This window comes from Diorhabda sublineata, chromosome 1 (assembly GCF_026230105.1).
Source record: "Diorhabda sublineata isolate icDioSubl1.1 chromosome 1, icDioSubl1.1, whole genome shotgun sequence".
NCBI lineage: Eukaryota > Metazoa > Arthropoda > Insecta > Coleoptera > Chrysomelidae > Diorhabda > Diorhabda sublineata.
In genome coordinates, this window is record NC_079474.1 from 9,616,074 (window position 1) to 9,628,466 (window position 12,393).

At 31.7% G+C, this 12,393-nt stretch overlaps 3 protein-coding genes across 5 annotated transcripts in view; 1 reads left to right on the forward strand and 2 right to left on the reverse strand.

Annotated features, from left to right (window-relative positions):
- The first annotated feature begins 7 nt into the window (after positions 1 to 7).
- On the forward strand, positions 8 to 7,296 carry LOC130445245 (uncharacterized). 3 transcript variants are annotated; one of them, XR_008910032.1, is made up of 5 exons: positions 276 to 1,483; positions 1,564 to 1,904; positions 1,975 to 2,250; positions 6,653 to 6,876; positions 6,931 to 7,296. XR_008910032.1 is itself a non-coding variant. In XM_056780812.1 (4 exons), exons 2-4 carry the CDS (start codon positions 1,419 to 1,421, stop codon positions 2,229 to 2,231), a joined length of 663 nt encoding a protein of 220 aa, XP_056636790.1. In that variant the 5' UTR covers positions 8 to 268; positions 336 to 1,418; the 3' UTR covers positions 2,232 to 3,899. The 3 variants fall into 3 exon arrangements, 2 of the variants coding, with proteins under 2 accessions (XP_056636790.1, XP_056636782.1); XM_056780812.1 differs by lacking the exons at positions 6,653 to 6,876; positions 6,931 to 7,296 and adding an exon at positions 8 to 268 and having other exon boundaries at positions 336 to 1,483; positions 1,975 to 3,899; XM_056780804.1 differs by having other exon boundaries at positions 6,653 to 7,296.
- On the reverse strand, positions 4,140 to 4,695 carry LOC130445261 (B9 domain-containing protein 1). Its single transcript, XM_056780827.1, has one exon. It carries the CDS (start codon positions 4,693 to 4,695, stop codon positions 4,147 to 4,149), a length of 549 nt encoding a protein of 182 aa, XP_056636805.1. The 3' UTR covers positions 4,140 to 4,146.
- Positions 5,617 to 12,393, reverse strand: part of LOC130445221 (gamma-tubulin complex component 6) — a 23,358-nt gene continuing 16,581 nt past the window's right edge. Inside the window, exons 12-15 of the mRNA XM_056780775.1 lie at positions 11,844 to 12,147; positions 10,158 to 10,274; positions 7,272 to 7,516; positions 5,617 to 5,948 (exon numbers count right to left, since the gene is read on the reverse strand). Coding sequence (XP_056636753.1) covers positions 5,645 to 5,948; positions 7,272 to 7,516; positions 10,158 to 10,274; positions 11,844 to 12,147 — 970 coding nt within the window. The 3' untranslated portion in view covers positions 5,617 to 5,644. The remainder of the gene's footprint in view (positions 5,949 to 7,271; positions 7,517 to 10,157; positions 10,275 to 11,843; positions 12,148 to 12,393) is intronic.

Here is a 12,393-nt window from a genome sequence, read left to right on the forward strand (position 1 = left end):
CTAGTTTTTCTCCGAACTGTTGTTAGCTTATACATTTTTTCGAGTCTCCCTCATCTCGCTTATTAACATATTTAATCCATCGCTTATTAAATTTTAAGCTATGGTTCTGTATTTAGATCATGAACGATCTATATTAATCTGATGTAAAGTCTTTATCACAAGAATAATTTGATGAAATATAAGTCAATCTGTACAAAATGTTAACAAAAGTGTAAATTATCGTCGGTTACGTCACAAACCCCGTAATTCTGTAACACAAAATTTTACGGTAGGCACTAAAAACTTGACAATGAAAGAAATTGATTGAAGACTTGACCTGTTTGTTTTTAATATAGGATTGAAATAGTGGCAAGATATTAAATTTCGAAAAAATTAAAGAAAAATAGTTCAAGTAAATTAACACGAAGTGAGTTAGCTTTAAATAAAATGGCGGTTTGGGCTGCAAGATTTTTTCTCTAGACTTTTAAATTGTGATGGATTTTTTAGCCTTTATGAGCTTTTCTGCTACATGCTTTCAGAAATTATCCTAGGGTGCATTCCACTAAGCACTCACTACAATCACGACCATGATCTTTCACGTTCCACTTAGTCCAGAACGTTATGATTGTAAACCTAAGTGGAATGGATTACAAGGTGTTTTGAGCTTTGAGATAAATATTAGAGAATGGCAAAACAGAAAAAATGAAGTGAAAGCTTTAAGATGTTATATTATAATTTGTAAGTTATTGAATTTTTTTGGAGAGTGCTCAACTGATTTACATCGTAGCCGCGATTTGGAACGCCCAAAAGAGTATTTCAGACGCCGTGAACGCTTAGTGGAACGTACCTCTAATGGTATCAAAATGATGATATAGAAACATATATGTAATACTATTATATGGACAGTTGGTTTGGGAAAAATGCATGTATGTAATACTTTTAAATGGACAGTATAAATGGGAAGGAATGTCCCTCTATTAAAGTGCTAACAATTACTATTTTCTCTCTCGTTCCGGATACCTCGTTCAGGTTGCGCATGCTTGATAATGCGCAGACCCGCGCTGAAACCTAGGAGGAGAGAGAAAGAGTTATCATTCTTTCTTCCTTAGTCGAAACAGCTTCCACTTATAGAAACTGTCCATATAGATGTATTACATATATAGTAAAACTCCTATATATGAACAGTTGGTATGAGGAAAAAACGTCCTACGTTACGGTGTCGATAATATTCATTTTCTCTCTCGTTCGAGAGACTTTATCTATACTGCGCGTGCTTGAAAATTCTGTAAAATATGTATAGACCGAAAATAATTGTAAGAATAATTTTGTGGTTATAATTAGGTTTACGTATTTATTATTAATAATATTTTGGAAAAATTGTGCTAAGTTCTTTAATTTTTGGTGTTTTAACATCTCAGTACTTTATTTTCAATAACCATATGGCGAAATCATGTTATTTATGTGATAGAAAAGCATCTCAAGCTGATAATATTTCATTGCACAGGTGAGCTCAAATTATATCCATTTTTGTAAATTAACAACTTTTTTAAGTTCAGAACAATATTTAAAATTTTACAAATTTAGGTTTCCAAAAAATTTGGACATACGTATAAAATGGCTCAATGCTTGTGGTCTAACTATTAATGATGATGTGAGAAGAACTACTATATGTTCTAGACATTTTAAAGCTGAAGATATTTGTCAATCTAATATTTTTGGAATGGTTAAATCTTCGATAAAACGTAATGCAGTTCCTACAATTTATATTCCAAATCCAACCAATATTAATGCAAGTAATAAACCACAGCTGAACAGTACATTAGAAAATTTCAAAGTTGAAACGTCAGAAAGGAGCATTAATTCTGGTGTCTATGAAAAAGATTTTATTGAAAGTAATTTCATAAAAATTGAAGATGAAAATAATGGTAAGAATAAAGGACATATCCTATGAATATTTCACAAACAAATTTCATACTATTATATATTTATTTTAAGTTCCAGACAAGAATACGTCTCCAAGTCAATGTCAAAAACGTAAATTTTTCGACCCCCGTTATGTTAGTGAAATATCACCAACAGATTTTTCGACGCCCAAAAAAGCTAAAAGAACCCTTGATTTAATTAAACAAACTGATAAAAGAAAAACAGAAAAAATAAAACAGTTACAGAGAAAAATTAGAAATCTTCAACAAAAAGTTGAATCTTTGCAAGATTATATAATTCATCTGAAAGAAAACCATGTTAACAGATGAGAGGGGTAATGCTCTGATGGTATAGTATATTATTATATTATATTATTATAATGAAAAAATTTAACTAATAATTTTGTAAATAAGAATATTAAAATTGATATTCTATTATAGATGATAGAATATTTATCATCGAAAATAAAAACAATTTTACGTGTCTATTTTTTTTGGGATTTAGCTCCTTTTGTTGACAATATTGTTTTGTATATTACAGGCTGTTTCATATAATGTCTATTAGAAGTATATAAACTGGTCACAATAATATTAAACAAAAATTAAGGTGAGGAATTTGTTTACTTTTACTAATGGAATTTTTGTTAGTGGCAGTCATAATGCAATGGCAAGAGACTTTATAATGTCGAGCAACGTGCAATATTCATCTATACAATATTTTGAACTTACATGAATTTGCATGCGATTTCTTCCAAAGTCAAAATATTTCATAGATCAATATTGTAAACAAATTTCTAATGTCAAATTTTATTTAATATTTTGTGACCAGTTTAAAATTGAAAATAACAAAGCTAAGTCAAAATGAACAAGAAAAAATTGGTCAGTGATTTACTGGAACTAATTATATTTGCCACTGCCCCGCTTTTGGATCCTTATGCGTGCAAGAAATATTACATCTTTCATTGCATTGCACGTTGTGTTGCATTATATCAAACGGCCTTTAGCGGGTGAAATCTCGTCATTAAGACTTCTAAGTTTTGATTTTTTTTCCATTTGTTGCATCTCAGAATATTTGGGTGCCAATTTTCTTGATTTTTGAACTTTATTTGGTTCCTTTAGAAGGTTGCTTACATATTTTGAATTGTCCGCCCAATTTTTGCAAACTCATTCCCAGTTTTCCGTGAGCTTCTCTAACCTTTTTTGTTTTTTTTTGCTTTTCTACCTAATTATATCTTTCTTTCACTTGAAATCAATTGAAATACCCGTTTGAACGCATCGACAGATATCGTAAATTGTTTGTCTGGCTATTCCCATTCTTACGAACATCTTGATTTTGTTCAGAAAACTTATTGTTATAATAAATTTCTAACAGGGATGTAATATTTATACTTGGGACAGTTGACAACTCCCAAATTACGAGTAATAATTAATAAATTCTCAGCATACTTCACTTGCTAAGCTATCTAAAAATGTGCGGATTTTTTGTCCCCACATCCTTATCTCAATAACCACGAACAATGTGGAAAAATATATGAGACCTAAATTGTTGAACGCAAAAGAAGAATGAAAAACTATCTCAAAAGAAATCCAATTACTAAAAAAATGTTTTTTGAAAATAGCAGGAAATAAAATTTTGGTCGATAATTTGAAACTTTTTATGTCCTCCCCACGTATCACATAAAAAATCCATCAATCTCGATTCATATACATTTCCAAATGTATATAATGACTGTACTATTACTTCAGAGACGGTTTGTGATAGCTTTCAAAAACTTTTGCGGTGTAAATAATAAGATAGATCACAACACTTTTCAAAATATTCCCTTTGAGATTATTGTCCGAAATTGGTCTTCTTCTCATAAGGTACTGTTTTATGATTGCATTCTTCAAATTGCCAGTTGTTTGAGATAGTTAATTTGGGTAAAGGTGCTGAATTGTGGCCCGATAAATATTTTTTTCGAATTTTAGTTGATTTTAATAAATGAAACGTTTAACAAGTACTAAAGTGTTTAATATTATAACCCAAACCAAATGAAATTCCAATAGTTTCGTTATTTTATTTAATCTAAGCTTGAGTTTAACAAAGTAAACCCGATAAAAAAAAGTCAAAATTTTTAATTGTGATGTAAGGTAAAAATTATACACTTCAAATAGAAAAAATGCGGTGTAATCCATATCAAATTTTTTTGTAAAAACATATACAATAATTTATTAGAAAATATCATGCCAATATGAAAACGAGGAATTAATCTTTGACTACTCCACTATCATAACCCAAGTTTTGAAATCCCTGCGTCACAATATTTATAGAAATTTGCCCATGTCCTGCTGACTCCATGAGTAACAAATTAATTCCTGCAGTAGTAGCCAACATTTTGGGTTGCAGTAATTCAGGTTGATAACCAAAAAACGATGCAACATACCCCAACAACGAAGACGCTTGTGGTTTAGCAAAGAGTACATCCAACTTATGAACACCCGCTTTAAGCGGTACATGACATCTTCCGTATCCTGCTAATTGCATATTTTTATAAACACTAAGAATTATTTGTGGCCAACCATAAGGATTTGTGGACTTAAATTGTATTTCTATTGGTAAGTTGAATATTATTTTATCACCATTATTATTAACATTAACCGTTTGGGAAAGTCCTGCTTCTAAGCCATTCAAAATTTTCCAATCCGTACCTGCTACAAATTCATATTTACAATACCAAGATGTGTTACTTGGTGCCAAAAGATCAATCCATTCTAATTGTCCTGAAATATGAAGTAAAAATGTACCATCAGACATCTTTTCAACAATATTATGTATTGTTTGTATTGAACAGTTTCCTTGGTTACCAAACTTTTCTGTACACTAGGGCGGAGTGCAGACGAACATTTTTTCCTACGACCGTGCGTTTTAACCCACAACGTAAATTTTATTGTCGAAATTGTAAAGTAGTGAATAAATTTTGAAAAAGTGATTTTGCACCTTCGGTGATTTATTTTACGGATTAGAAAATTTTGAATGGTTTAGAAGCGGGACTTTCCCAAACGATTAATGTCAATAATAATGGTGACAAAATAGTATTCAACTTACCAATAGAAATACAATTTAAGTCCACAAATCCTGGTTGGCCACGAATAATTCTTAGTGTTTATAAAAATATGCAAAAAAAAGTTAAGCTACCGCATCTTGTATATTGAAAAGGCTACACCATCAGAAAACCTTAATCAGATAGCACTTTTCATTATGAAAGTGAACATTTCAACATGCTTTGACCTAAATCAAAACCATCGACCTATAGAGTATTGGCTTAAATTATAAACAGAAATTCATTCTTCCTACACTTTTCAGAAATTCGAAAATTGGCTCTTCAAAGAATATTATAAGTAAGAAAATTTGTGTGTTAAAAGCAAACGAGTTGAAAATTTCATAACTTCAAGTAATTACTATGAAATATTCTAAAACAGAAATTTCAAACTTGATTCGTTCGAGAAATAATTTCAGTCAATTTGAAATGTTACATTGTCATACTCAAGCAGACGAAAGGTGTGTTAGGCTTGTCACTGAAGGTATCTGAAGACGATAAGTTCGTTATTGAAACGTGCGTGCAACGGTATTAATATTACTCTAGTGGTAATAAAGAGTCTATTCGAATATCAAATAATAAAATTATTCACAAATATACTTGGTTAAAATGAGGAACGGGAAAAGGAATACAACTTGTAAAAATTAATAAACAATTTTATTGAATTTAACCAGTATTAACTTTAAGAGATTCTGTAAAATAATAATTGATGTCCAACATTTCTAATAACTGAAGTAAGTGAGGTTGATAACCCGATTTAGCAACTTTTCTTATAACTTTAAACATATACAACACAAATTCCTGAAAATTGTTGAAAATGCTCTTTAATTTATTGAAATTCGGATGAACATAATCACCATCTTGACAAATCCAATTTCTTGATCGTAGATAATCGAAAAATTTCAGAATTACCATGAACGTCTTGTGGATTATATTCTTGAGAGCTGTCATTTTTTGTGTTAGTAGACACCTGCATGAAAATTTCTATATTAATGATAATAATACGGAGTTTGTAATTAAATATAGCAACTTAATAATATATTATTAAAAAAGAATAACTTTTTCACGTTTTCAAAATTTTTTTCTGGATTAAATTCAATTTATATATTGCTACATTAGTGGAACTATTCTATTTTTTGAGATTTTTCAGTTGTTGGCCTGTATTCGAAAAAAGGGATTTTATTAAAACAGTGGGTTAACACTATAAAAAAACAAATGAAAAAATATACGTAAAGGGCCTAAAATTATGAGATTTATAGTCACCTCCAGAAAAATGGTTTCTAAGAATTTTAGTAATTAGAATTTGACTAAAATAAAAATTTTCAATTTGCGTAAAAAGTGAGGAGAAAAAATACAGGGGCACATTTTTAGAACTGAACTATACTGAACCAAATTTATACTTTTTGATCATCAACTATTATAATTGACAATGTATAAAAAAATTTCCAGCGGGAATACCACTAGGATGATATAACAGAAGAATATTTACGTTATTACCAACATAAAAATTGATTTTACACACCACATCAATAAAACGCCCTGGTTCACATCGGAAGTGAAATAACTAAATAGTCAAGCAAAAAATCAATCAAATGCGCTTTTGGTTCGAAGTGAGCTTCGTCGTCTTGAAAGCTGCTCGTCAGTCAAATTGATACGGTCGGTTTTTGATTTCAGCTGCTCAAAATTTTACGGTTGTAAATGATGGTGTGAAGTCTCCATACATAGTATTTTAGCGATAGAGATGATATCCTGCACTGAGCGGAGGAGAGTTTAGGAGATATGGGCGGAGAAAGAGCATAGGTTGTTAACAAATTTTATGGCATGCATCGACTAAGGGAGAATGGACCCACTGACTTATTTCGCGGGTGGACAACCGGCTCAGCCACTCCCACGGTAAGGTGAATACTTGACCTATAGACAGTACACGGATGCTTTAGAGAATTCTTTCACAGGTATAGGCGTGTAAGTATTTTCGGGAGTGCCCGACATGTAAAGGAAGCCACGAAAGTGTGGAGCACATATTCTCCATATACCTGCGTTTCAACATGCATCGTCACACCTGCCAAGCTGCAATAGGAATAGAAGTAACTGCTGGAAATATGTTGGAGACTTTGCTATCAACAGAGACTGCATGGGCAGCAACGATCACATTCAACGCTGAGGTGTTGAATTCGCTCTGAAGGGAACAAGAGTCGTATAGCTAAATTCTCCCTCGCTGGGCTACTGCATTCCACCCGGAGAAAAATACATACAAACGTATAGCAAAATAATTTGAAATTGAATCGTAACTTACATAAATAAAATATTTTTTATGTACGTAGTGTGCGTTTGATACAGTTCATCTAAACTGGTAACACTCGATAAATTTTTCTCGAAAACCGACCAACTTGATTGTAATACCTCGCCTACAACGTAATTTTGTAAAGTTTGAACGAATTGCGTCATAATATGTCGACATTGATGTAGTTTTCTGTACTGCGGCGAGGCCATTAGATATATCTCTTTCTTACCAGTTTCTCTTGCAAGAACCTTCAATTCCTACAATATTGGAAATAATAAAATTCCTTCTATTAATTGAATACATGCAAGAATACATAATAGTTATGAAAAGAGCGCCAGCGAGTTTTGCATATTACGCAAGTTGAACAATATCGCTCTTTTCATAACGTGTTTACGTACAATGTTTATCTAATTCCGCGCTTTTATAATATTTAATAGAATCTTTAATTACAATTAAAACATTATCGTGAAATCAAGTGGTGTTAGAAGTCTTGTTGCTGTGGAAACAAACAATGATTTTTCAAAACAAATTAGAAGTAATTACTTGAAATGTCTTCAGATAGCGAATAAGACATTCCATTTGAAGTAAGAGAGTCAACAAATGCTGCAGTGGGTAGTTTTAATACCTGATAAATCAAGAAGTAGGTACGCCCTGTCATTCCAAAAAGGGTGCGATTTGGAAAATATAAAGAACATTAACGAAAAAGTACTTGCTTATTTTGAAAATATTAAAGGCCTTGACTTTGTGGACTACATATTCAATGTTGAGATCTGAGCTCAATGTGCGCAAAAATGTCGATATCAAGAAGTACACTGCTGGAAATATTGCTAGTGTCCATCTTGTTGACCTTCTCAAAAAGTAAAGAAATGTCAGATTTCCTGCTGTAAATCCAGACAGATTTTTTGTGTGATATTATAGTGGAAAATGTGGCATACAACCCGTGGGCATCAATACCATTGGAAAATTGCCAGAAAAGATTGCTCAGTACCTGGGTCTACCTAATTTTGAAGGATACACCGGACATTGTTTCAGACGCTCATCAACGTCTCTCCTGGCAAACTCAGGAGCGGACATTCTGAACACAAAGCAACACGGATGATGGATATCCAACAGTGTAGCCGAAGAGAAGAATTTCAGAAAACATTCTGAGCCAAGTCGCTGGCATACATGTAGATATCACAGCTTCAAATGAATTTTTAAAATTAGACAAGAAGTTTAAGAGAATGTTCATCCAGAAAATGGACTTACTTTAAATAAGTGTGTCTTTTATAATGTTGCTTCAATGTTTATAAATCTTAAAATACAATTGAGTTAAAATAATGAGTTAATTTCCAATTTAAATAATGATATAATTGTCAGTTTTTACATTAGTGAATAAATTATTCTTTGAAACTTAAACAGTTACGTAAAGTTTTTACATAACTACTTTTCATAATTGATATATGAAGGTTATGAAAAGTGTGACGTTTCCAAATGTCAAGGAGTGACTTAGAGTGTCACAATTGCTAGCGGAATTAGATAAAATACGTTTATTAGTTAACAGACAAAATAACGGGAGAACGGTATTTTATTTCAACAATAGCATTCAATAACAATACACAACAAAGAATGTAATACAATATTCTTCATAGCATACGATGGTTGCTACTTAAGTTTTGAGATATGGCAACATTGATTATCATGGTGAATATGTCAAATCTGGCATTGCCATCATAAAGTTTGACATTTTTAATTCGAACTTACTCAGAATGTGCTGTCATACGAGTGCTATTTGAGTTGTTTACAGATTCTTGGAACATTCATCTTGGTCATAAACCGGAATTAAATCGCGAACATTTTAGTGCGACGATTTTTTATGACTTGACTATGACGCGGATTAAACCAACAGCGCTGTTCAACTCTCAAATGTAACAAGGGGGGTGAAGGTGGTTGTGGGTGTCGGAAGGTTGGGATTATGTGCTCGGTGATTTGAGCCAACTACAAGGGGAACTCCTGCACTAACTCTCTCCAACCTGAAGAGATTCGACGAGCCAGAAGACCTAGACTACACATATGAGGTGAAGGACTCCGAAGAGGTCATTAAAGACTTTGTGGAGTCTAGTGGTCCAATAACCTTCCATTTTTCCATTTACTTTCCCCCATTTTTCTTATAATGAAATAACAAGAATTGTATTTTTTATTATGCCGTCTTCATCTTTATATCAATTGAACGAATCACAATCTATATAAAACCATTTTCCAATATTATATTTTTACATATTCCATTCCATTTTAATAACACTAGTTTTGCCCTAGTATTATGTTTAAAATATGTGTAATAGCATTAAACGAACTGTCATCATTGATAATAATTATGATAAGAAATGACGGTTGGTCCAAAAAGTTCACTTTTGGTTCCATTCTAAGCAGGATTTCTTTCTCTTTAACGACTTCGCCGAAAAATATGGAAAACTGATCCAACTTTGATGTGCAGAGTATTGGAACGAGTGGTCAGAAAAATGTTCGACCGGTCTCAAATTTAATGTTCTGAAACTTTTATAATAACCATGTTTTCGATATTGCTAGTCCTTTAAGAGATATTACCGTAAAAATCCCCCTTTTGGAGGTACCTTTCCCCCTACCCACATTAGTACAACTGCGGTGAGAGAGAAAACCTAGTATAGTCATATTGGGGTAGAGATGTTGACATTGAAACAATAAAAATTTTTGTATCAATTATTAACACTACTGGCCTTTCGATTCCTCATCGTAAACTTTTGCTGTCGAAAATCTTTGAAACTTTTTCTAATTCTTCAACTAAGAATAGATACACTTTTCCTACGTAAAGAAGAATCATACTCTATAAGTTCTTATCAACATTATTTTGATAAAATAAATTCGATATTAAATTGTACTTACCATAAAGATTTGCTTCAGAACCCAAGATACCCTATTTAGTTTCATTAGAAATTTAAATACTTCGTCGTATTTTGCTATAGTATCTGTAGGTAGTAAAATATTTAAAGGCCAACTAACCTAAAAAATTATATTTAAATTTTATGGAATTTTTGGACACAAAAATAATCGAGTCAACATTTATTTAAATCATAATAAATTTTTAATTGTCTGGGATTTGCCTTAAAACTAAATTGAGGGAGTAAACGAGATTAAAAATCTAGTTTAGAAAAGAACAGAGATATCATCAAAGTACTCAGGTGGTTCCATAACGACAGATAGATCTGGAGTTGTAGTCATTAGAGTTCAGAGCTCCAATTTCATAAGACCCAGGTGGTCATGGCATTCATGGACTAGTTAAATGAACTAGATAAAACGAATAAAATTACCATCAAATGAGTTTCGGGACACACTGGAGAGGATGGAAGTAAAATGGCAGACACACCTGCTACAGTCATGGTAAAACAGCATAATAACAGGGATCCAGAAGGACCAATGTATGCTAAAAAACGACCACGAGAAGATATCCTCAACCATACCAAATCTTTCGAGTTTATTTTGGTAACTTTTGAATTTATTTCCCGACCTTAGTGGTAATAATAAATCTTGGATAATGATTTCCAAACTTTTAGCGGGTGAAAACTTGTTAGACTTCTAAGATTTTATTCTTTCTTTTCAATGTAAAAAGCACAAGAGTGTAAACCCTATTACACTCAAGTAGTTCGAGTTATGCCTGCCTTGTGGAGATACCTGTGTATATTCGCATCTAGTGGCCATAACTCCTTCGAATATATGGTACAAAAATCATTCACTTGATTACTATCTTTAGTTATTGAATAATATATTATTTCAGCTAAACCTGTATTTACATTCGTTATTAACGTTTTCAAAATTACTCAAAATCATATATTTATTACCCTTATTAGTGCATGATTTTCTGTAAGATGGTTTTCATGGTAATTTCAACGAAATTTGGTGGTGATTAGTGTTGAATTTATCCAAGAAATGGAGGAAGGTGAAAATTTTGCATTAACTCCGCCGGAACTGACAGAAAATGCAAATTAATTCTCTATCTAAAAACTTTTGCCGAAATACTGAATGCTTAAATCGACACTGAATTTGAAAAATAACATTTAATAAATTAATAATGCTTATCAAAAGGAGAAAAAAGATAAATATGGAAGAAGTCAGAACTAATTATTGTAAGTCATTTTCATTATTGTTATACTTTTATATATATTTTTATATTTTACTTGACCATAATTTCAGTCCCAGACAATGAATACATAAGTAATCGAAAGCCCGAAAATATGTTAGATTTAGTACAGTTTATTATTTAATTTTTCCACAATCCCACTTCGAAAACGCTCAAAATCTAGCTGGCAAACACTTAGTTCTAATTCATATAATTAGAAATATAAAAATTAAGCTGGACTGAATATTTTTCTAAAGTGGAGAAAAATAGTGTACCACTTTTAACCAATTTATTAATCATAAAAATAAGTTACAAGGTATTGCACGTTTGTAAATTTCATAGTGGTACTTATTCAAATTGACAACCAATATGTAGCATTAAATTGTGATTATTATTCATATATAAATATATGGTACATTACCGAGACGAAACTGATTAGAAAAATTTATACATACCTTGTAAGTTAGTGATATACAATCTAAAATATCTGGATTTCCCAAATCAAAGCAGTTTGGCATACTGTTGATCTTAAAAGATAAATTAGAAGAAAATTTTTGATTTTTATTAGACATGTCCAAAGCACCGAAAATTAAATCTTGTAGCGCACGACAATTAATAAGCTGTGCTGGTGAATCAGCTTCGTAAAGTCTCTTAAACAAATTATCGTTGATATGCCTACCGAATTCTCCGTCGTGAAGAAAAAAATAGTCTCTTAAACTTGAGAGATGTTTCAAATATTCAAGATCTTCAATGAAGTATCTAAAAAAAATTAGCTTCTGAACAATAGAAATTTGTTCCCTTCCCCTCAATCATCTATAAGGGTTACTACTCAAGCTTTGATATATGCCAAGACTGACGTAAATATGTCAAATATGACATTGTCATCATGAAGTTTAAGTTGTTCACAGATACTTAAAACATTCATCTTGGTAAAAAAATGGAATTACATCGCGATCATTTTCTATGACTTTAGATGTGAATAAAACCAACAGCAGTGTACTGATC